We start from the raw sequence: 26,560 nt of genomic DNA on the forward strand, positions 1-26,560 counted from the left end.
TACAGATGTGCCTCTCACCATGTTGTGCAAGGAGATGGTCATAGACAGTAGTCTACCAGGTGCTAGAATTCACTACACCATGCATGCACTCAGGTCATCGCACCACAAGTACACATATGACACCGTCATAGTGCATGTGGGTATGAATGACTTAAGATGGACTACCATGGATTATATGAAGGGAGACATTTTATTTATTTATTTATTTAACATTTGTTTACCGGGAAAGTCCGACTGGACACAGGTCCTTTTTCAGCAAAGGCCTAGGGAGAAAAGCTCCACGAGTAACAGTAAATTTTCATGCACATATTACAATAATCCATAAAGTATAAATTAAACAAAATGTAGTATGCATAAGAACATACAGATTTGTTAGATCTTGACAACAAAACCTAGGCTTTGAACATAGCTAGTACTATCTGTAGGTATGACTTATGTCAATATATAAGATTAAGACAGGTCGGTAGGAACAAAGGATTAAACACTGGGGGAGAAGTTGCATATGTTTTGGGTATACTGTGATGTATCAGATCACTCATGAGGGGTTAGTACAGGAACATAGCCACTTATTTTTTAGATAAGCTTTAAGTGATGGCTTAAAGTGGTTAGTGGACGAGATTGAGAGAATGTAGTTAAGGAGGGAGTTCCATATACGAGATATATAGTTAGAAAATAAAGATTCTCTTGCAGTGTTGTTGGCCTTGGAGATGGTGAATACGTTTTTGTTAGAGCGAAGTGGTCTGCTGTAACTGTAAGGAAGGATGAGATTTTGTAGTGCAGCAGTTCTAGTTGGTTGTGTTACAATTTTCTGAGTTAGAGAGAGTTGGTTGTAAAGACTAATGTTGGGAAGCTCAAGCCAGCCTAGTATCCTTAAAGCTGTACAATGATGTGTTCTACATGGGCAGTCAGATGCAAACTTATCAATTTTATTATAACATGCTTCTAGCTTAGATAAGTCAGTTTTCCTTAGATTAGTTAAAATTGGAGAGGCATATAGTAGAGTGGCGAGCAGATGGGTTTGTGCTAATGTAATTTTGGCCATTCTGGTCAGGAGCCTTTTGTGCCTATATAGAATTCCAAGTTTCTTATAGACTTTCTTTATAGTTAGGGGGACATGCAAGTCAAATTTTAGGTTATTGTCTATTTCCATTCCAAGAAGCTTTGTATGGATTGTTGGGGAGATCACAGTATTGTCTTTGGCTATTATGTTAAAAGTTGGACATGATATAGATGTATTGTTAGGATGGAAGAGTAATAATTTAGTTTTGTTTGGGTTCAGGATTAGATGGGCATTGGTTAACCATGTTTCAACAGAAGTTCAAGATTCCTCCATTTGAGAATGAAGAGTTGATAGAGAAGTGGCAGCACAGATAAGTGTTGAATAATCTCCATACTGTATTATAGAACCATGTGGAGTAGCTGTGTGTAGATTATTAGTAAAGAGGGAGAAAAGGACAGGGCCCAAGATATCCTTGGGGGACACCAATGGATAAAGGAAGGTGTGGAGATAGGTCACCCTGCCATAGAACAGACTGTTGACGGCCAGATAAATAGTTATGAAACCATGCTGTGGCAGATGGTGAGAAGGATAGTTCAGTTAGTACATCTATTATTTTGGAATGGGAGAAAATATCAAAAGCTTTTGATAGGTCTATAAAGATGGCAGATACAAAGGTGTTGTTATTCCTGTGATGGTTTACTGTATTAGTGAAGGGTAAGAGATCTGTAGTGGTACTATGTGATGGGTGAAACCCATGCTGAGTGTTTGCGAGAAGGTTATTTGTTAGTAAGAATTTCATGACCTGGAGCTGAATACACCTTTCGTGTGGCTTAGAAAGCTGTGAAAGAAAAGCAATTGGCCGATAGTTTGTCAGTTCTGTGGAAGGTCCCCCTTTATGAAGTAGGATTACATGGGAAATTTTCCACAGGTGAGGGACCTTGTTTTCGAGAATGGATCTATTTATAAGGATTGATACTGGGAAGGTTATAGATTCAGCTGGAATTCTGAGGTATTCACTGCGTAAGTTATCTACGGCAAGTGTAGTAGGTTTTAGTTACTGTAGTAGTTTTTTTATAGTGGCTGTAGGAACTGGGGAGAAAGAGAATGAGGTAGTAGACTTGGCTGGTTTGGTATCAGGAGTAGGTGTTTGCTGTTTGGAAAGGGCAATTATGGATTCAGTAAATTGTTTGTTAAAAATGGTAGCTATGCTTTAAGAATTGTTGTGGATATTTGGCGTTGGTGTTGTAGATTTTCCTGGGTGAAGGATAGAGTTTATAGCCGGCCAGAATTTCTGAGGGTTTTTTTATATGTGTTTTGAATGCTATGATAGAAATTTATTTTATCCTGTTTTATTTGTTTTTTTTTTTTTTTGCCTTATGTTGGCTCTCTTATAATATTTCTTAGAGACATGGTGGATCTCTTATAATATTTGTTCAAGACAAGTATGAACCTAGACTTAAGAAGAATTCTATCATCACTAACAATAATGCCACAATATAAACAAAAGGTTATGGACTTCAACAATTGGCTTAGCTTCTGGTGTCATTCAAAGGGGGTACAATATATATCAGCATAGGATGAGATGGTAGACAGTGGTAACTCCTTTGCACAAGATAGTCTGCACCTATCTCCCCAAATCTTTTGTATATTGGCATGGTTTTGTTTTTAGACAACATCCGTCTCCTAAAGCTTCTATTTATTTTATTATTTATTTTACATTTGTTGACCAGGCTAGTCTAACTGGATACATGTCCATTTTCAGTAGAGGCCCAGGGAGATAAACTCCAACACACACAATTACAATATAGAATGTTGCTATAGTACAAGCATAACACAGCTGATGTTAATAAAAATATAATACTTATAACAAACATAACACAAACACTAAAAACGTTTTGTACATAAAAAGATGTTACTATATACATATATACATTGATTTAAATTTCAAGATCATGGTCTCTTTGGTTCTTTAAGAATAAGTCTGGAGTTAGTACAGAAGAGTAAAAGGTGAAGAGTATCCATTAGTATACAGAAAATTAGTTAGTCAGGGTTAGTACAGGGGCATAACCAATGTGTTCTAAGAAATAGTTTTAGTTTATGTTTAAAAAGTGTTGTTGAAGGCAGTGATAAAAGTTCAATGGGAAGTAGTTTCCAGTGCTTACCAACACTGTTAGAGAACAGAGAGTCTCCTGCCAAGTTGCTGGATCTGCTTGTACAAACAAGTAGTTTATTTGAGGAACATAAGTTTTTAAGATTGTTGTAAGGGGTAATGAGGCTAGAGAGTATTGGAGTATTGGTAGGTTGATACAGGGTCTTATGGGCAATATCAAGCTGGTGAAATTGAAGCTGATTTTTAAACTCTAGCCATCCTAGCTGCTTTAGATTAAGACAATGTTGGGTTCTAAATGGAGAGCCAGTGGCAAATCTAGCAATATTAATATTATTGTAGGAGACTACCAGTTTGTTGAGGTGATTTTGTGAGAGATTAGTATATATAGGTGAAGCACAGAGGAGTGTGGAGATTAAGTGAGTACGGGCTATAGAGATTCTGGCTAATGGTGTAAGGAAGGGTTTGAACAAAACAGCCTCTAGCTAACATAACAGTATTCCTAGGAACCTTTTCCAAAAACTTTGCTTTTTAGAAGTATACCCTGCCATGGAGCACATTAATATATGCACTCACAGAGACTGGTGCAAGACCAATGAGGCTTTCAATGCTCGCATTATGTTTAGGCCCACAACACTAGATGATGGCACTAAAGGTGGTGATGTCAATATCATCATCATCTTCTTTCGGCTGTTCCCGTTAGGGGTTGCCACAGTGGATCATCTGTTTCCATTTCTTCCTGTCCTCTGCATCATGCTCTTTCACACCAACCGCCTGCATGTCCTCTCTCACCACATCCATAAACCTCATCTTTGGCCTTCCTCTTTTCCTCTTACCTGGCAGCTTCATCCTTAGCATCCTTTTCCCAATATACCCAGCATCCCTCCTCAGCACATGTCCAAACCAACGTAATCTTGCCTCTCTTGCTTTGTCTTCAAACTGTCCAACCTGAGCTGACCCTCTAATATACTGATTCCTAATCCTGTCCATCTTAGTCACACCCAGTGATAATCTTAACATCTTTAACTCTGCCACATCCAGCTCTGACTCCTGCCTTTTCGACAATGCTACCGTCACCAACCCATATAACATAGCTGGTCTCACTACCCTCTTGTAGACCTTCCCTTTCACTCTTATTGGTACCTGTCTGTCACAAATCACTCCTGACACTATTCTCCACCCATTTCACCCTGCCTGTACTCTCTTCTTCACCTCTCTTCCACACTCAATATTACTCTGAACTGTTGATCCCAAGTACTTAAACTCATCCACCTTTACCAACTCTACTCCCTGCATCCTCACCATTCCTCTACCCTCCCTCTCATTTACACACATATATTCTGTTATAGCCCTGCTGACCTTCATTCCTCTCCTCTCTAAAGCATATCTCCACCTCTCCAGGGTCTCCTCAACCTGGTTCCTACTCTCACTACATATCACAATGTCATCTGCAAACATCATAGTCCACGGGGCCTCCTGTCTAATCTCATCTGTCAACCTGTCCATCACCACTGCAAATAAGAAAGGGCTCAGAGCTGATCCTTGATGTAATCCCTCCTCCACCTTAAATGTATCTGTCACTCCCACCGCAGTCCTCACCAATGTCACACTACCCTTGTACATATCCTGTACCACTCTTACATACTTCTTTGCCACTCCCGACTTCCTCATACAATACCACAACTCCTCTCTAGGCACCCTGTCATATGCTTTCTCTAAGTCCACAAAGACACAATGCAACTCCTTCTGACCTTCTCTGTATTTCTCCAACAACATTCTCAGAGCAAATATTGCATCTGTAGGGCTCTTTCCTGGCATGAAACCATACTGCTGATCACTAATCATCACCTCCCTTCTTAACTTAACTTCCACTACTCTTTCCCATAACTTCAAGCTAAGACTGATCAATTTTATCCCTCTGTAGTTACTGCAGCTCTGCACATCACCCTTATTCTTAAAGATAGGTACTGCCCAGAAAACCACAGTGAAAAACTTCTCTAAAGCAAATTTCACACTCCTCAAAACTGAGGTGGATTCCTTCAAAGCCCCCTGGCCTGTGGAAAATATGGCCCAGACCGCAGAATCCTTTATAAACGCATTCTATGAACACCTTCAGGAATGCATGGATCATGCAATCCCAAACAAAACCAAGACCCAGTCCTCCAAAGGCAGGCATCCTGTCTGGTGGACCTCAGCCATAAACAAACTACACAATAGAAGGAGGAAGCTACTACATGATAGAGCAAAATCCCAAAAAGGGAAGACATCTCTGGTCAGTATTAGCAAAAAACTACGGGCACTCATAAAATCGTCTAAGGCCAGCTTAGAGAGAAAAATTGCACAGGACACTAAAGATAATCACAAGGCTTTCTTTAGTTATGTTAGAAACCTGGATGGGAATTCCCAGATATGCTCAGAATTAGTCCAAAATGACAAAAAATACACTGAACCCACAGACATTGCCAACATCCTAGCTGACAGGTTTAGCGCAAACTTCTCCCCCCCTTCCCCACCAAAAGGGCAAATATCTATCCCAGCAGAGTGCTGCCCCCCCTGACATCTCAGATGCTCAGGTAAGAGCTGCCCTCTCCAAAGCAAAAAACACAGCATCAGTGGGACCAGACGGTGTCCCAGGCTGCGTCCTACATGAACTCCAAGAAGAACTAACCCCAAACATAAAACTACTGTTCAATCTCAGCCTTACTACAGGATATGTACCCAAAGAGTGGTGTACAGCAACAGTGGTCCCTCTCCACAAAGGTGGTGCCTCAACGGATCCTGGAAACTATCGCCCCATAAGCCTGACTAGCTTGGTCTGCAAAGCTATGGAAAGGATCATCATAGACCTCATAAATAAAGATATTGGGGACCTACAGACACTGGATCCTACCCAGTTCGGCTTTGTTAAGGGCAGATCCTGCCTGTTAAACCTGGTCAATTTCTTTGAAACAGTCACCAAGGCCATTGACGAGGGGAAGGTGGTCCACACAGCCTACCTGAACCTTGCAAAAGCCTTCGATACAATACCCCACTCGGGCATTATAGATAAGCTCACCAGCTTAAATACAAACCCCTATGTTACTAGATGGGTTGCAAACTGGCTCAAGGATAGAACCCACATGGTTAGAATTGCTGGAGCCATGTCAGACTCCAAACCAGTTACAAGTGGCGTCCCGCAAGGCTCAGTCCTGGGACCTCTGTTGTTCGGTATATATTTCTCAGAGGTACAGGCCAACACGGAAGGACTGGCTGACCAAGTTCGCAGATGACTGCAAACTAGGCGCCATAATCGACTCTCCAGCCAACACAAGCATCCTACAAAAGGGCCTCATAGAAACAGACAACTGGTGCCAGAGCCATGGCCTCAAGCTAAACACCAAAAAGTGTATAGTCATCTCCTTCGGCAAAAACAAAGTGCCCACAAATTACCACATAGATGGTAATCCATTAAGTATGGAAGAAGCAATTAGGGACCTGGGGACCCAAGTTGATAGCAATCTCTCATTCGACAACCACGTGGCCAAAGTGGTTAGAAAATCATTTTATATAGCCCACCTAATCATGAAGCGATTCACATCTAGATCAGGGGAGGTCATCGTGCCTCTTTACTCATCCCTCATCAGGCCCATAATTGAGTACAATGCCCCTTTTGGGATGTACCTTACCAGACACCTGCAGCAACTGGAAAGACCCCAAAAGTACCTCACCAAGAGGATCAAAGGGCTCAAACAGATGCCATATGCTGCCCGGTTAAAGAAACTCCAGCTCTACTCAGTGGTATACCGTCTGCTCAGAGGCGATCTGTGCCTGACGTATAAAGCCATGTCCAACCTGGAATTAATGGACATGCTGCACCTCAGAAAATCCAATTCCCATCGAGCTACACGCTCGAGAGACTTGAACCTCAGGACTGAAATAAATAGGACATGCTGGAGGGACAGATTCATAACCCAGAGGCTCCCTTCACTCTGGAATAAAATCCCAGTCCAGGTTAGGCAGAGTCCCTCATTGACTCTCTTCAAGAGGAATCTTGATGAGTGGATGGGAGATCGTAGATTTTCTCCGGGTATCACTTCTGCGTCACTGTTAGACAGATGCACAATATACTAACCTCGAAAAAGGGCATAGCAAAATTCATTTTAAAATGGGTGGCAAAAGCCAAACACACTCTGGCTAGGCTTGTAAATGCCCTAAGGCAGATAGCCTAGTATGAACCTATGAACCTAAAACACTTTTTCTCCACTCCTCAGGCAGCCTCTGACTTTCCAAAATTTCATTAAACAATCTGGTTAAAAATTCCTCTGCCATTTCTCCTAAGCACCTCCATGCTTCCACTGGTATGTCATCTGGGCCGACAGCCTTTCCATTCTTCATCCTCTTCGTAGCTGTCCTTACTTCCTCCTTGCTAATCTGCTTCACTTCCTGATTCACTATCCCCACATCATCCAACCTTCTCTTTCTCTCATTCTCTTCATTCATCAGCCCTTTAAAGTACTCTTTCCATCTACTCAACACACTCTCCTCACTTGCGAATACGTTTCCCTCACTGTCCTTTATCACCCTTACCTGCTGCACATCTTTCCCAGCTCTGTCCCTCTGTCTAGCCAATCAGTACAGGTCCTTTTCTCCCTCTTTAGTGTCCAATCTCTCATACAACTCTCTATATGACTTATCCTTATCCTTCGCCACCTCTCTCTTTGCCATGCGCCTCATCTCCTTATACTCATGTCTACTTTCTTCATCTCTTTGACAATCCCACTTCTTCACCAGTCTCTTCCTCTGTATGCTCTCCTGTACTTCTTCATTCCACCACAGTGTCTCCTTGTCCTTCCACTGCCCAGATGTCCCACCAAGCACCTTCCTAGCAGTCTCCCTTACTAGCTCTGCTGTAATTACCCAGCTATTCGGTAACTCTTCATTGCCTCCCAGTGCCTGTCTTAACTCTTCCCTGAACTCCACCTCACAATCACCCTTTTTTAACTTCCACCATTTAATCCTTGGCACTGCTTTCTCACTCCTCCTCCGCTTCTTGATAACCAGCATCATCCTGCAGACCACCATTCTATGCTGCTTAACTACACTTTCCCCAGTCACCATTTTACAGTCTCCAATCTCCTTCAGACTGGCCCTCCTACATAGGATATAATCCACCTGTGTGTATCTTCCTCCACTCTTGTACGTCACCCTATGCTCCTCCCTCTTCTTAAAATACGTATTCACCACAGCCATGTCCATCCTTTTCACAAAATCCACAATCATCTGACCTTCTGCATTCCTCTCCTTAACACCATACCTACCCATGACTTCCTCATCCCCTCTGTTCACTTCACCAACATGCCTATTGAAGTCCGCTCCAATCACTAGTCTCTCACCCTTGGGTACACTCACCACCACTTCATCCAACTCACTCCAAAATTTTTCTTTCTCATCCATCGCACACCCAACTTGTGGAGCATATGCACTAACAACATTCATCATTACACCATCACTTTCAAGCTTCATAAACAACACTCTATCAGACACTCTATTCACCTCCAAAACACTCTTGGCATACTGTTCCATTAGGATAACCCCTACCCCATTTCTTCTGCCATCCACACCATGATAGAACAATTTGAACCCGCCTCCTATACACTTGGTCTTACTTCCCTTCCATCTGGTCTCTTGCACGCACAATATATCAACCTTCCTTCTCTCCATCATATCAGCTAGCTCTCTCCTTATACCAGTCATACTGCCAACATTCAAAGTTCCTACCTCCAGTACTACACTCCTAACCTTCCTCTTCTCTTCCTGCCTTCGGGCATACCTTCCCCCTCCTCTTCTTCTTCTTCGGCCAAAAGTAGCCCAATTTCCGCAAGCACCCTGTTGGCTAACAGTACTGGTGGCAGTCGTTGTTAACCCGGGCCTCGACCGATCCGTTATGTAATTATGAAAAGTTCTCCGCATCAGTAATTTTTGGCAGAGGTTTTACACCGGATGCCCTTCCTGACGCAACCCTCACCATTTATCCGGGCTTGGGACTGGCACAAAGAAATGCACTGGCTTGTGCATCCCCAGTGGCTGGGTTAAAGGTGGTGATGTCAACAAATTCTTAAAAAAAAATTTTATCTCCATACTTTTTAAACAAGATAATGAACTAGAATTCCTTCATGTCCAATTTAATATCAACAAAACATTGTATCGTATTATAGATAATTAAAGGACAATATCAACAAAACATCCTATTATATTATAGATAATTACAGGACCTCCTCTATGTCCCTCTCAGCCCATACCTCCTACTTAAATGATGTGGAGCTCTATGCATTAATACAAACACCATTCCCCTATGTGACTTTAACTACCCCTTCATCAACTGGGAGAATTACTCATCCTCAAACATGTGTACTTAGAAATTACTGGACTTCATCAGTACAAACTCTCTGGACCAGTTAGTCCACACTCCAAAAAAGGGTGATAAAATCCTGGACTTGGTCCTTCCTAATTTGGGACAGCTTTGCTCCCCACCAATTGTAAATTCCTCCCTGGTTAAACTGGATCAAAATCAGTCATAGTCACCAAAATACTGAAACCATAAGCTTATTCCAGTACCTTAGTATTCAGAGATTATGCTACGGTTAATCTACTGACTCATGAACTAGCTAAATTCAAAACCCCCCACTGCTTATTCAGAATCCTTTACCACCAAATTCTGTGCACATTTAAATAGCTCCACGCACACAAAACTGTATCTTTTGAAGTAAATACAATGCCAAATTAAAAAAAATAATCACTATCGTTGAATCCAAATGTAAACAGGCTCTATAATAAAAAGAAAAACTCATTGTACACAAAATAAGTTTAGCTATCATGATGCCAAAAATGCTTTTGCTAAACTTAACAGGGAATTACAAACCCTAGTCAATCAAGCAAAGCCAGATAGGAGGTAAAAATTGTTACCCAAGTGGAGGATAACCACAATGTCTTCTTTAACTATGTTAGAAGCCATAGAAACAAATTTCAGCACTTTATATATGAAACACCTAAAATGTCATAGGAAACAACATAAGCAACTCAAATACAAGAATAAGCTTTTTTTTTTTATTTATTTTTTGCAAACAAGTGAAGTTCTGTCCTGGCTGAGGGTATGTTTTGTCATACAAAAGCTCACATCTCTTCAAAAAAAAAAAAAAAAAAAAAAAAAAGTGACAACCCTATAAATAAGACCCTCCCCCAGTCCCCTGAATCCTGCTTTTGCACCTGCGACTGGTGGTATCAAAGGTTGTTGAAAACAAAACTGTGTGCGTATACTCATCATTTGTAGCAGTGGAAATATAAACTCCACACACTTTTAGGAATGGGGGCTCTAGCCTAATGTATATTCATGATTATGAATTGCTACAGCACATTATTAGGTGAAAAACCGTGCTTTCAGATGTCATTGAGCAATATGGAAAATAAAACAGCGGGATAGTGTATATACCGCTATGCATGATACTATAAGCTAAGCATTGTTTTACTATACTTCTCCACCCGAAACAGAGTAACTTAAGAAGTTTGCGTTAGATGTTATTACAACAAATATCTGCAACATGTATTTACTATTAAATGTTTGTCAGGGAGAGTGATACAACAAAATCTAGATTTGCACTTCATTCTAAAATTGTGTAATACCTCCACATTAAGAAAGTACTTCACTCCAATGTTCTTGTTGTCGTCGTCCTCCTTTCATGACGCATCCCTCTACGATTGGTTACATTACTTACCGGTTTGCAATTGCTTCCTGTTAGAATAGTGTAGTTTGTACCATGGGGGTTAATGTGATTTTGTGTCACTGCATAAGGAGTTGGAAGCAGTTGCTGGAGAAATAAGTTTAGGCTTAGGCGTTACGGACTAGGTGGGCCATGTCACGACGGGCTTTGCGCAGATTAAGAGGTGAACAAAAGGGGCAACAGCCTCTGGTTCCATTGGACTTACCAGTTGGGGAACCAGAGGAGGGTGACGAAGAAGAGCCTTTGGGGTCGGAAGCTCCCGTGGAGGCATTGGCAGGCAGCAGCAGAAGGCAGAAGAAGAAGAACCAGCGTTCGCAGGACTTACTGCCTCAGCGGGGTATCAACAATCTGTATGAGCTGGTGAGCTGAAATAATTTGTTACACACAGGGAGAGAGTAAATACTCAATTTACAAGAAGATGTTTAGTTGGAGCAACGCTCCAAGTTAATGAAACAGTAAGAAAAACGTTACCTACAACACACGCTTCCATGTAGTACTTTTATCATGCACTATAAGTATAAAAAAAAGAGAAGCTGTCACACAGACTTTAGTAAGCAACCAGTAACATCTCACAGAAATTGAAGGGAATAACGTACTATGTGACATTTAGGGTCGCAACATTTTTAGATGTGCCAAGTGGGACTTGTTTTGTGGAAATTAGATTCTGCAGTGCAAGTCCTTATCTCAGCCAGTGCAGAGAACTTGCTTCATACATGCATTTTATATATATATATATATATATATATATATATATATATATGTGTGTGTGCAGAGTCTAACCCTTGAAGTATTGGAATTGTTTTTAACTTCGAGTAGGTGTTTCAAGTAAAAAAAAATAACTGTCAACAGGACATTTGGAAAATGTTTTATCCTTTAAATCTCAGACTGATATTTGAATGGCATCTTATATATATATATATATATATATATATATATATATATATATATGCAAATAAATTTGAAGGAGAGAGTATTAAATAGTCAAACTTTAATAGATGTTTGCTAACTACTTAAACCTTAGGCTTTAGTTATACAATTCTGCTAAAAAGCAAAGGGTAGGTTATGGGAATCTAAGTTATAAAAGTATGTAATCTTCCACATTAAGGTTATATTGAACACAGTGTGTCTCAGTTTACCCTTTCATGTTAACTTTCTTTGGTCATGATTTTCACTGATATGTACTTTATTTATAAGAAAGATGTTTAGTTTTAAAAGTAGTTTTTAGTAAACTGTTCAGGAATGCTCTGTACTTTTGTGTAGAGTTTCACTTCAATCTTTCACAATTTGTAAATAGTTTTCATTATATACTTTTGGGGCAGTCTTCTTGGCTTTCTCTAATGTCTGACCGAAAGACTACTGAGTAAACGGATTTATGAGCATTTATATTGTATTAGGACTAAGAACCTTAGTAACGCATTATACAAACATACCTTGGCACACCCAATTCATTTTGAGTTTTCTTTCTCTATTTTAGAGCAAGTGAATATAGATCTTAGAGGAAATGTTCATTGATTAAAACCTTTTATTTTGTTTTAACCGTGGCTAATTATCGTTTGGGAGTTCACCTTACTGCAACTTTTTGCTTACTAGTAACTTGGAGGTTATCTTTTTGTGGTTGTTTCCCTAATGTCTGCATATACTTTTTAACAAGTTTATTGATGTGCATTCAAAAAAGGTGTTGTTCTATGCTGGAATCCCAAATATTGGACTAAGTCTGCAAACTATTCTTTAAGGAGCATTGGCCTGTAATCACTTTTTAAAATGTTAAGAATACCATATAATAACGTGCTGTCTGTGACTGGAATGACTATTTCCAGATGTTGACACATCTAGTTCTTTAACTGAGTATTTGTTGCCACAGTGTCATTTTGACTGACACTGAATTTGTCAGTACCAGAAATGTCTCAAATTCTGTCAGGGTTAGCCCTTTTAGTACTGCATTCTTTAACTTTGTTGTGGTATCTTTAGATAAGTCTACTGATGTTTTGGAATGATGATTTTTGCACTGGCTTTCCCAGTGCTGATTCTCTTGATGTTATTGGCTTTGTTTACCATCTCTTTGCGTTCAAACCTATATGGAAACACGTACATTATCATTCAGCAAAAGTGGCAGGATCAGGGTTTCTAGAGGCTTCTGCAGTCTTATCTTACCAGCCTCTAACGTTAACAATGTCTGCTTTACAACTTTAACAAAGTTTCCATTACATTTCAGAGATTTGGACTAATGGATTTTATTATTGATCTGTACATTTGATCGCTGACCAGCTCCCTTCCACACCAGATACTCTAGTTTTGGCGAATACAGTTGATTCAGCAGAATTATGGTTGGCAAGGAGACACCATTCCCTCTTCTGAAAGAAGACTGAGTAGCAGGTCAGCAGTTTCACCCCACAGTCCTCCTGACAGGTACTTCTGTTGGTGGACATACTGAAGGATACTGCAAAGATCTCTTAGATGAACCAGGACACACTGGCCCCAGTTCAAAAAAATGGACTGTCCTTCATCTCTACCCCACGCCTCAGTCAATCTGGGAGTGTGTGATCTGTACAAACCAGATACCAATACCAATGTTTCTGTGTTAATCCCAAGATTTACTGCCCCAGTTGCTTATCCTTCAGACAGGGAGTTCATGTGATGGATAAGTTTGGATAACACCACAGGTCACATCTGCCGTACTGTCCAGTGGCTGAAGTATCTCATGTAAAAGTTGTACATCCAGAGGAATTTGGCTAAGGAGTTGCCTGTGGCTTTGAAGGTTTTGACAGATGGGTCACTAAAAGATAAGTTAGACTTAAGCTGTAGCTATTTGTAGTACTAGCAACATCGTAGTTTACATTGTTTCATTCTTTTTATGACACTTGCACTTTCTCTAAAGACCCTTCTGACTAAAATCTCCATCGTGTAGTACTTGCAAAAAAGGCGTGTAAAGATTTAAAAGATAGGTCTGCTTTAAGTGATTATTGTTAATTTGTAACTGAGTTTGTAGTCCAAGTTAAATTGCTTATTGTCAAGGCATGCATCTTTTCTCTGTTACTTGTTTGTAAAAACAGCAACATCTGTTCAGGCTAAAGAGGTGGCTGTGGCTGCCCCCCCCCCCCTGTTTCATTTCAGTTGCAGACATAGTGTCATTGGTACATATCTTCAAAGTTGTTAGCCAATTTATTTAGGGGATAGGAAGGAGTCTGCTTATCCCAGAAAGGAACTAAGTGTTAGTGCATGCATAACAGTGTACATGATTTTAAAGTGTTTCTTTTGCCTTTACTTGTGCTAAAGTTTATCAGTTCAGGAATGTAGTGTGTCACTGCACGAAGTAGTCATCTTCTACTGCAAGAGATTTTCTGCCTGCTTCATTCTCCTCCCACCCCCATATCTTTAGATGTATTCCCACTTAGTCTTCCTACAATATAAAATGTTTTGCACACCTCTTAATGAAATACACATTAACGGTCCCTCTTCAGTATTCATACCACTTCTTATTCCAACTGCAGCCTAACCCCGAAGCTTACTTTTTTTTTTCATACATTCTCAAAATGCATTTTTTCCCCACAAACACAGCTCTATGTACTAACACTCTCATATGTCCATACTGACACACACCTCAGCTCTATGTACTAACACTCTCATATGTCCATACTGACACACACCTCTTTATTTCTTTTTATTTGGTTTTTATACAGCTATGGGAAAAAGAGAGACTTATACTTGCCCATACAGGTACTTACTACTACTACTCTGTCTTTTTCAATTTCTGTACCATTCTCAACAGTGCTCTTCAGTTCAGTACTTTCTGTCCTTCTACTCTGTTATGCATTACCTCATGCTAAACATCCCCTTCCCCTCTTCCGCACTCACTGGTATAGCAGCTCACACACAGGAATTGTCCTGTTGTTTCTATTATTTTGTTCTTCACTCTTTATCTTAAAGGAACAAAATACCTATCCTTATTTAGTAAATCCCATAATTCATTACCACAACACTATAAATTAATTCTCAAACTGCATGCAACTTATTCGACCTTCTATTCTTCCTCAACGAATACTTGAATACAAATCATTACAATAAATAACACTTCAGATCTCTGGAGACAATCCCATCTAAATCCTGGACCCAACAATACAAATTCTTCCAACATAACATCCCTCCACTGCTAACCCCCATTCATCAAATAGAACGCTTGACTACTTCAGTACCAACATCTGTAGTATATGCAATAAAACCACAGAATTCTATACCTGAGCAGCCTCTCACTTTACTCAAGTCATAGCTGTCACTGAAACCTGGCTAAAGCCACACATCAAAAAAAGTGCTCTGCTCCCCCTGGTTATAGCATCATTTGTAGTGATTGCGCAAGCCAAAAAAAAAAGGTGGTGTAACATTGCTAGGTGGTGATGTACTGTACTGGCTCACCTTCAGTTTTGTGCAGGAGTGGGCATGGCCAGGGTGATTGACGAGCAAACCGGAATATGAAATGAGGCATGATTGGCATGCCATGCCATGCATATTAGACATTGACATCATGCATGCAATGAATGGAGATGAGGAGCTGTCTTTACTGAATTGCAGCTCTGTCATTTGTTATGATACATAAATAAATGTTTGTCCTTTTTAACATCAAGTTCCCTTGTTGCAGCTTCGTGCACCCAAAATCCTTATTAATAAAAATACATGTGGATGCAAAAACATTTCAACTAGTAACCTTCAATGTTTGAAAGTGTCCCTAATCCAGTAACATATAATAGTAACCAGTAATGAGTAATATTTCAAAATTGGCTTTAATTCTAGCCCTTTGCCCTCTTTCCTATTCCCAATCCATGTTTTCCAACCCCTCCCCCATAGTCAGACATCTATTCAATTTCAAATCTTGGAATAGAAATAATCCCTCAGTATTGCTTTTGAGTGTTCAGCTAAACAGGCAAAATTGTAGTTCATAATTCTTTCAAAAGTTTTAAGAAATGCCATAGCCTATCCACAGTGAAACAGAAGTGCTGGCATTCTTCATTTACACTGTAAAACTGCAATATCCTTGGGCAACAAGAAAAGTTATGACCTCATACCTCAGAGCTTTGCTGCCAATCTGTGTTGTAAGATAAACAGCCTTTTCCGAGTTTCTAAGGGTGTCCAGTAGCCACCGCATTTCTATATCCATATTTAATATTTGACTCAAAGATACATTACTTAAAAAAAATCCTAACACTTAAATTAACAACCGCACTTCGTGTTTTCTTCTTGTATAGTTATGTATTCATCTTTATAGTTATATGTAGTTTGTCTAAATGTTCTGTGATTTCTGATGCACTTGTTTTAATATTCTGTTAGCAAACCTGGTGAACCGTAATGAATAATCATTGACAATGTGGCTTACCAGATATAACATGAATATTCATTCGGGTTTTAGGCACATCGTTGTGAATATTCATTATTACCGACTGACGTAAACCTTCTCGGGTGGGGTTTTGGGCGGTGCCTGCTACTGCGCGTCAGGTGAGTCAGTACAGTATAATTTCTGCCATTGCTATATTAACCCATCTAATTGTTACACCACACCCACACACGCTGCCATGTTTCTCTAACACAGAAAGCTTAGGCTGTTACTTAAAGCTTAACCTAAATAAATCCCTGTTGTTTGAGAGAAAATAAAGAGAAACCAAGAACCCCTCCATAATTGAAGACATTCTGTGGTGGCTGACTTCCAATATTTCCCAAGAAACCCTTGTACTGCATGGTTTTAATATTGTCTGGGATCCCCTAATAATTCCCATGCCACTGCACTTAACTTATTTGTATTTACTCAGCTGATTGAAAATCCTCCTAGATTTCCTAAAACAACTAACAGATATACCACTCAATTGCATTTTCACCACCATCCCAGACAAAATATACAATTCAGGTACTCTGTCAGATGTGACCCTCATCCAACATTTGCAGTTTGTCAAGGAAACAACATACAGAAATCTATAAATACTAATTAAGCTAGAAATGTAAAAAAAAAATTTACCCGAATTCCCTTATACTTTCCCTGGCACAGTGTGATTGGTCATTACTCTCATCACTCTTATCTCCCACTGGATTAAGCTGTAGCAAAATTAAACTGTACTTTCCTCAATGTTCATTTACTTGCCCCATTTGTAAATGATCATTCTAGATCTAGCCCTGTGCATTGGCTAAAATCAGAAACAAAACTAATGCAGCAGCGAGAGAAATCTTGGAAAACATGAGAGAGAGATACACACACAGATACAACCTCTTATAAACCTTAGACAACTACGCAACCTCTTTATATATAAAAAAAAAAAAAAAAAAAAACTTGCCTGACAAAAAGGAACAACTGTAGCTTTCTCCAAGACTTGCATGACTTTAACCCAAAGTCCTTCTAGTACCTCATAAATAGCCTCTTAAAATCAATCGAATGGTTTAAATCCAACCAATTTCCCAAGCTCTTCAATTATGAAATAGAAAATAAATGTAACTGTCATTTCATAGACAAAGCTGCACTAAAACAACATGCAAGTCAAACTCTTCATAGGTAGGTACTAGGGTATTGGCCCTAGGACCTATATAAGCCTAGCCGAACAAGTACCCTGGCTTTCGCCACGCAAGAAAATTATTTTCCTGTGCCCCTGTCAAGCAGAGCCACAGAGGTGATCCCCGGGGCGAATCTTCTATTTCCCATCCAATCATCAAGATTTTTCTTGGAGTGCTAATGAGGAGCTTTGTTTGATATAGATGGTTTGTTTCAGAGTATGGGAAGTTTCTGGGACAGGAATATATCCTTCCAGCATGTTCTGTTTATTGTGGTGACAAGGTTTAGGTCCCTAGAGTGTGTAGCTCGGAGGGATTTCTCTAAGTGGAGCATGTCCAACAGCTCTGGGTTTGACATAGTTTTGTATGTTATGCAGAGATTGCCTCTGAGTAGGCGATATGCGACGGGAGTAAAGCTGGAGTTTTTTTAGACTGTCTGCGTAGGGCATCTGTTTGAGGCCGGTAATCCTCTTTGTGAGGTATTTCTGTGACCTTTTCAGTTGTTGTAGATGTCTTGTGAGGTACCTACCAAAAGGCGCATTGTACTCTATAATGGGTCTAATGAGTGATGAGTAGAGGGGAACAGTGACCTCTTTTTTTTATTTTTTTATTTTTTTCCCCCTGGATGAGAAACATTTTGTGAGGTGTGCCACCTAGAAGGATTTCCTGACTACTGTGGTGATGTGATTATCAAAGGGGAGACTATTGTCCACCTGGTGTCCCAAGGTCTCTTATCACACTTTTTTGGTGTTAAGTAGACCACCACCTATGTGGTAGCGCATGGGTACAGAGTTTTTACCAAAGGGGATGACTATGTACTTTTTGGCATTGAGGTTGAGGCCATGACTCTAGGCATCTGTCTCTGTGGATGTCCACATCGTTAAGAGTTTCGATTATGGCTCCTAGTTTGCAGTCATCTGCGAACTTCGTTAGCCAAAGACCTTCCGTGTTAGCCTGTATTTCAGAAAAGTAGATACCAAACAGGAGAAGACCCAGGACTGAACCCTGTGATACTCCACTTCCACTTGTCACTGGTCTGAAGTCGGATTTGGAGTCTGCTACTTTCACAGTGTGGGTTCTGTCAGTGAGCCAGTTGGCAACCCATCTTGTGACACAGGCATTTTATACCTGTTTTAGTGAGTTTATCTATAATTCCAGAATGGGGGATGGTGTTAAAAGCCTTGGCAAGATGTAGATAAGCTGTGTGAACCACCTTACCCTAGTCTACGGCTTTGGTGACTGCTTCAGAGAAGTCTATCAGGTTTAGGAGACATGATCTGCCTTTTACAAACCCGAACTGGGTGCGGTCCAGAGTTTGGAGTTTACCAATGTCTTTCTTTATAAGTTCCATGATTATACGTTCCATGGCCTTGCAGACCAGGCTCGTTAGGCTAATGGGGCAGTAGTTTCTGGAGTCCGTGGTGGCTCCCCCTTTGTGGAGTGGGAGAACAGTTGCTGTGCGTCATTCAGTGGGCACAAAGCCTGAGGTCAGGCTATGATTGAACATGGTGCTTAGGTGGGGTGCCAGTTAATTCTGTAGTTCATGTAAAATGCAGCCTGGGATGTTGTCAGGTCCCATGGATACTGTGTTCTTGGCTTTGTAGAGTGTGTTTTTTACCTGTGCATCCGTGATTACAGGAACTTTGCATTGTTCCGGTATAGAAATAGGCCCTTTAGGGGATGAGAGGGGAGTGAAGTTAGCACTGAATATATCTGTCAGAATGTTGGTAATATCAGTTGGTTCTGTATATTTAGTGCCATTGTGCTGTAACTCGGAGCAGATCTGAGTGTTGCCATTGAGATTCTTGACGTAGCTATAGAATGCTTCGTGGTTGTCTTCAGAATCAGTGGTGATTTGTTTTTGTAACTAGCTTTGGAGGATTTTGAGGGATCTCATCTTCTTACTGAGGCTGTCCAGGGAGTTCCGCCAATCATGGGATTTTACTCTCTCTTTTTTTGCAACAGTTTCTTCTGTTGTAGAGTTTGTTTATGGCAGGGGACCACCAGATTGGCTTCCTTTTTTTTTTTGGAGGAGAGCATCTTGGTTCTTTTAGGGATGGAACTATCCGTGCACTCGTGTGTAAGTGCTTATAAAGTGCATTTGTGTAGGATTCGGCAGTCGTACCTCTATTGTCCGTCTGCATGGGTGTTGTGAAGTTTGCCACTTCTGTCTTGAGAAGCGTGAAGTTGGCTTTGGAGAAATTGTTTACTGTGATTTCCCTAATGGGGATGTGATGTGACTGTCTAGGGTGATTAGCTTGTTGTCGGATCTGTCCAAAGGAATTGACCTCTGGTGTGGAACACCGGTCGCCCATGTTGGTAATAACCAGGTCTAGGATATTGCTGCCCCTGGTGGGGGTGTGGATAAGTTGATCCAAGGCACTGGAATTTATTCATTCCAGAAAACGTTGAACAAAGGAACATGAGTAGTTTTCCCAGTTAATGGTGGGGTAGTTGAAATCGCCCATTATTTGGGTGTTGGGTTGCACCCTAATATTTTCCAGTGTATCAAGAAATGAGGAGTGGGAATCCGGCATGGTGGGGTATCTGTAGCAAATTACAATTTGGATTGCGGTCTTGCCCGGAGTTAGTTGCACTTGGATAATCTGGGATGCATTATGCTGAGCAGCTAGCCTGGAGGTGTGGATCTCCTCGGTGAATATGGACACTCCTCCGCCTTTAGTGTTTCTGTCCAGGTTAGGTGGCCGATTTAAGGTGTGGTATGAATTTATAGCCTGGTAATGCATGGGTGCTGTCTGGAGCCTTGAACCAGGTTTCTGTCATTGCACAAATGTCTATGTTCTCCATTTTAAGGAGTGCCTCGAGTGAATGCATTTTGAGGTTTAGACGTCTAGCATTGAGAAGCATTACCCTCAGGTTTTCCTTGCTTGTACCTGTTACAGTGGTGAATTTGTCATTTGAACCTTGCCTAAAAAGGTACTATAGGGATAGCAAGACCCTTAACCACTATCCGGAATCCCAAGGGCGACAGGTGCAGGCCATCTCTGGCAAAGCATCGTGGTCTGTCTATCATGTCATCCCAGGCAGACAGATACTGGATCACCTTGGAATGACACCAGAAGCTTAGGTAATTGTTAGTCAATCATTTTGTCCTTGTACTGTGGTATCATTCTGGGTGATGGCAGGATGCTACTCGGGGCTAGGGTCATACCCGCCTGGGCTAAAAGTTCGTCGAGCTCCTCCATGTATTTTTTTATGCAGTCAAGGGAGGTACATCTCAGGTCATTCACACCAACATGGACAATGACAGAGTCATATTTGTACTTGTTGTGGAGTGACCTGAGTGCTTGCATTATGTGGCAGATCCTGAGTTTGTGGGCTGTGTGTCATTTGGGTTGTGTTGGGGGGTGCAGGTTGCTTGCGTTTCTGCTTTGGAGGTCTCTGTTGCTTGAGCAGATTTTTATTGAGAGCACTGCTAATGTAGCTGTGTGTTTTGGTTGTGTAGGTTTTTAGGGACTATATTATGTGTGATGTGGTGGTTTAGAGGGACTATATTATGTGTGATGTGGTGCAAGTGCTTACCTGCTCCTCTTGACTGTCTAGTCCAGTCTTGGGTGAAGAGAGCTTTGCTTCCAGTTTGGCTGTATAAATGCATCTCTCACAGGTAGTAGTGTGGATGGTAGGAGGAGAGGGTTGTTTGTGTACATGAGGCAATTGCTGCATTGCCCCAAGATACCCAGATTCATGGGACTATATTATGTGTGATGTGGTGCAAGTGCTTACCTGCTCCTCTTGACTGTCTAGTCCAGTCTTGGGTGAAGAGAGCTTTGCTTCCAGTTTGGCTGTATAAATGCATCTCTCACAGGTAGTAGTGTGGATGGTAGGAGGAGAGGGTTGTTTGTGTACATGAGGCAATTGCTGCATTGCCCCAAGATACCCAGATTCATCAGGTAGACAGGAGAAAACACTGGGAGCTGACCCTTGGACATGCTTGGATAGATCCTTATTTATTAAGTACTAAAACTGTTCCTCTAGCCAAGTGAGGAAAGTTGAGTGCTTTTGTAATTTCTGGCTTATTTAGTGCTTACAACGAGTTCTGAACAAGTGCTGAGCTCAAAGAAACCGATTTGAGCACTAAAACTAAAAAAAAAAAATGGCTAGTTCTAAGGGAAAATTTAAAGAGCAGACTTTATGCCGAGAATAGTTTAACCCTAGCTAAGCAGCAATGCATGAAGTGTATGTATTTATTTTTAAATATAACCATAGCAAATGAGCAAACTGATTTAAACAAATTAACCAATAAAAAGCTAAAAACTCAGCCCCACTCCAGCAGTCTTCGATCAGACAAGTTCTAACTGCACACTCCTGCCACTAGGGTGCAGCAGAACAGTCTCCAAAAAAGACGGTCTGGATTAGTGCTCAAGTTATACAAAGCTAGATTCAGCAGGTCTGAATTTAGTCTGTGTTACAGCAAACAAGGCATACCAGTTTCAGAAAGACAGTTCAAAATAGCAGGCACAATAAGCCTTTAACCAGAAGCTCCCAGCTCAGAAGGGCAGAATATAACACTTCCTTCCACAAGAGTGCAGACCACACCTTCTTGATGTAAACTGGCCTGAAGCCCAAGTGCTTAAACCAGAAATAATACACTTTTAGAGTAACCGACACAAAGCCATAACCGACACAAAGCCTTCGATCAGCAACTCCCAATTTAGAAGGATGTAAGCTACCTGTCCTGCCACAACAGTGCAGACCACAAACCTACTTAATGTAAAACAACTAGCCAGAAGCCCAAGTGCTTCAACCAAAGGCTTAGAATAAGTTACAATTTAATCGAGCTACTAACAAGCAGTAATAAATGCAGCAGAATGAAAGCAATTGAGTACTTTTATGAACAAGCAGCAAAAGCAAAATAAAGTAGGAAGAAACACAAATACAGTAAAAGCAGATGAATAAAGTGCAATTTTTTTATGTAACAATAGAAAACAAGCAAATTGATTTAAACAAGTTACCCAATTAACCAGTAAAAAAGCTTAAAACTGAGCCCTGTTCCAGCAGTCTTCAATCAGACAAGTTCTAACTGAACACTCCTGCCACTAGGGTGCAGGGGAACCTTCTCCAAAAATGTGGCCTGGATTAGTTCTCAAGTTATACAAACAAAGCTAGATTCAGCATGCCTGAATCTAGTCTATGCTACACCAAACAGGGCGCACCAATTTCATAAAGAAACAGTTCAAATAAGCAGGCACAATAAGCCTTTAACCAGAAATTCCCAACTCAGAAGGGTAGAATCTACCTTCTCTTCCACAAGAGTGCAGACCACAAACTTTCTTAATGTAAAACAACTGGTCTGAAGCCCAAATGCTTAAACCAAAAGGCTTAGAATAACAGTTAAAATTTAATCGGGCTACTACCAAGCAGTAATAAATACAACCGAATACTTTTAAGAGGAGGCAAAAGCAAAATACTAAAAAATATTTTTACACTTTAAAGTGCAAGGAGAGAGGAAGGGGAGCAGAAGAAAAATTCAAGGATAAGAACCTAAGTGGGTTGGCCTTCTCAAACGCTCTCTCTGTATTTAGTAGAGTGAACACCAGACTGGGAGGGGTGTCCCAGATCAAATTTGCAGTAGGGGTGGGCAACTGCAAAGCCACCAACTATAACAACACCAGAAGAATATGCTGGGAGGAAGGGGAAAAAAATTTTCAGGACAGATGAGAAACAGAAAACAATGCCAGAAAATATATAAAATCCAGTCGGGCAAAATTAAGGCAATGCAGAACTCTGAAAGGTTAAAATGCCAAGAAATACACTTCAATCAGCGATATAGTTCCAGATTGTTTTGAGAATCACACTTCAGCCAGAACACCAGGAGTTTCCAACGGTGTATGTCCCACACATTCTCACTATCCCATGCCATTTCCATACTCCTCAGTTCTATATATGAAACCACTGTCTCCACCCTGTGGAAATAATCCTTTTATTCTATCTTTGCATAAAGGTGGCACTTGTACACAGGAATTTCAAATTTTCACCCCATTGCTTTTCTCTAACCTCTGTCAAAAATATTTGAAGTGTTTCTCTAATCCGGTTGTACAATACTTTCAGCCCAACAATCTCCTCTCGCACACTCCACATGACTTTCACCCCAATCATAGTACCACCACAACCCTACTGTTTTTCCTTAGTATTTATTACCTATAAAGAAATGAAAACAAATTTGTACCCACAGTTTTCCTTGATAAGCTTTTGAGCGTCTTCTATCCAAAATACTGTGTACTCTTTTTTTTTTTTTTTTTTTTTTTTTTTTTTTTTTTCTCCATGTTTTTCCACTACCTCACTCAGCTTTTTTGCTAGCTACCTAAGCAGCTTCTCACAAGCAGTCAAGTGGCATTCTTTTCTATGTAATTACCAGTCTGTACTTCCATACCCCAAGGTACCATTTTTGTACCTTTTTATTATTTAATTTTTTCATTAGTAATTTTGCTACAGCCTCAGTTCATGTAACATTAATTCAATATGCAGGTGATGCTACTCCAATCTGCTCATTATCCTTCTTACCCTCGCTTTAAACCTGTCCCTTACCTGTTTAGAAACCTATCTGTCTCACTCGCAACTACTCCTAAATCCAATAAATCTATAAAGTAATGTTTTTTTACTCCTAGATCCTGCACAGACAAACTCAAACTTTACTATCATCTCCTCCCAAAATAGTTTGGTTTGAGAGACTGTTTCCAGCTACTAGTGGTCATCTTAGATAAGTCTTTTGGCTTTTCCCGGTTAGGGGTCGCTACAGTGGAACTTCCCTCTTCTAATGATTGGCAGTGGATTTTTATGGTGCCGAGTTGCCAGCTCGATGCCCAACCTTCAAAGAAGGCACGCACATTCACGCATGCACCTACCTGCATGTCTTTAACATCACTCTACCATGGGGAAGACATGCAGACTTGACACAGAAGGCGCTCCAGCCGAGAATTGAACGGGAGAACCTCTTACTGTGAGGCGACAACACTAACCACTGCACCACCGTGGCCTTCAACTTAAATATGACGTGCATATTCAACATTTACTACAAAAATACTTGCTATATAAAGCCACCTTTACTGAGCTTCTAACTGCATAGTCATTCAGGACAACTGCTCCATCCTATCCCATATCAAGCTTACTCTATGCCTCATCCATCCTTGCAAACATTAATTGATATAAGTATTTTTGTTTGCACTTGCTCTAACAGTTTCAGTGCTATTTAACATTTCTGTGTTGCATTTTATTAATTTGGTTGAATTATCACTGTTTTTTAGCCTGCATTTGTTAAACTTCATCTGTGTGTTACTGTATTGCTCTTGTGTTGTTTATAACAGTATTCTAATATTTTCTAACCTCTCTTACCAAAGTTCTCCCAAGTCTGCTAAAATATTTTTACGTTTTGCAAAGTTTTTGTGTTGTGAACGTTTCTCAGGGTTAGTGAACTTATTTCTAATGATTCCTGTTACTGCAAGAAGAATTCTGAGTTGTAAAACATTTGTTACTGCACTTGCTCGTGTAACATTAGGAGGATACTTTTGCTTTCTGGTGGGTCTGGAGAGCTGAATTCAACCAATCCAAGTTGGAAACTACTGGTCAAAGCTTTTTGTGTTTTTATCTGATTGGCCTGAGAGTTTGCCTTTGTAGGGGTCTTTCATCCTGCTGGTATTAAAGCCTTGCAGGATTCCTGGTTCTTGCATATAGGCAGATGTCTCCAGTTTTGAATCCTCTATGGAAGGATATCTCTGTGATCTCCCACTTTTTTCAAGGTTGCTCGAGTAGATTCCAGTTTGTGTGCAGGGTGGTACTGCTGCAGGTCATCTAGTGGTATACTGCTGAACACTCTCACTTTGATCTTTCGGCGAATTTCCCCTCCTCCTTCCCATCTAGAAATTGTTTTTCTTTGCCTTACATAGCATAGGATAGATTCAGACCCGCTGAATCTAGACTGTTTATCACTGTGCTCTTAAACCAGACATCTTACAATAAGACAGACTCTCTGCACCTTTGTGGCAGAATTGTGTGTCTCGGGACCCTTCTAAGTTGAGGATTGTTGGATAAAGGCTCTCTGTGGCTTTCCCATTGGTAGTTGTATCAAAAACTGTTCAAATTTGCCTGTATATAAAACTTGTTTGGGCAGGTTTGCACTGACTTTACCTGAGTTGCTCAATGTTTGGCAATTTTAGTCAGTGGTCTGGAGTGCATCTGCACTGAATAAAAATGAAAAATAAGTATATTTTAAGCTAGCACTGCACTTTAACTGTATGTGATTTGAGTTCTTGCTTCATTTTTGTTGTTTGTGACTGCTTTTTCCTCTGCAATTTGAAGTTGTGTTTCATTGCCTTGTATAACATAGGCTAGATTCAGACATGCTGAATCTTGACTATCTAGACTGTTTGGTATCACTGTGCTTTTAAACCACCCATCTTAAATTAAGTGGGCCTCCCTGTACCATTGTGGCAGAAGTGTGTAGCTCAGGACCCATCTGAGTTGGGGATTGCTAGAGAAAGGCTCAGTTTGGGGCTTTTCAATTGGTAGTTGTGCTAAAACTTTTTAAATTAGTCTGTATATAAGCTTTGCATTTGCTCGTTGCTGTGGACTGTTCAACGGGTTTAGCAGTCCCCTGTATAGATGCAAACACCTGGGAGCATTTGTTTCCCTAGAGACCTTCCAGTAGACCCCCCCCCCCCCAAGTTTCCCCGTTGAGCAAAGGGCAACTCAGTTGTGCTGTTAAGCAGCATTCGCACACATCATCCACAACCTACTATACACCCAATACCTTTGCTACTCCAAGTCAAACTAGCCCATTAGATAAGCCAAAGACCTAAGTACAGCTAGCCCACTTCCTTCCAAGATGCCACATTCAGAAAAATCCTGCCACAATGGACAGGCAATTTCCCATCATTTCTCCTGCCAGCTTGTTTGATATGGGCATGTTGAGGCAATGTAGCAATTGCTTCATGTATACTGACAACCATTTACTCCTAAAGCAAACTAACACTCTATGTGAGAGATGCAAATAAACTGTAGAATTGGAGTCAGTGTTCTCATGTAAAAACAAATTGAATATCGAACAGATTGTCAGTATACACACTTCACTTCTCACAAAAACCTCACCTCTCTCACAAAATAAGGCCGCAATGCATAAACCCGCATATGTTGAAGTACTCGCAAAAGCCTACCAAAAGAACAGGG

The 26,560-nt window shown here is 40.6% G+C and overlaps 1 protein-coding gene across 1 annotated transcript in view; it reads left to right on the top strand.

Annotated features, from left to right (window-relative positions):
• The first annotated feature begins 10,848 nt into the window (after nt 1-10,848).
• The window catches only part of TCF25 (transcription factor 25), an 848,985-nt gene continuing 833,273 nt past the window's right edge, over nt 10,849-26,560 (top strand). Inside the window, exon 1 of the mRNA XM_044081728.1 lies at nt 10,849-11,221. Coding sequence (XP_043937663.1) covers nt 10,994-11,221 — 228 coding nt within the window. The 5' untranslated portion in view covers nt 10,849-10,993. The remainder of the gene's footprint in view (nt 11,222-26,560) is intronic.

The sequence above is a fragment of the Protopterus annectens genome, chromosome 8.part1 (genome assembly GCF_019279795.1).
Source record: "Protopterus annectens isolate FY-2018-M chromosome 8.part1, PAN1.0, whole genome shotgun sequence".
NCBI classification, from domain to species: domain Eukaryota; kingdom Metazoa; phylum Chordata; order Ceratodontiformes; family Protopteridae; genus Protopterus; species Protopterus annectens.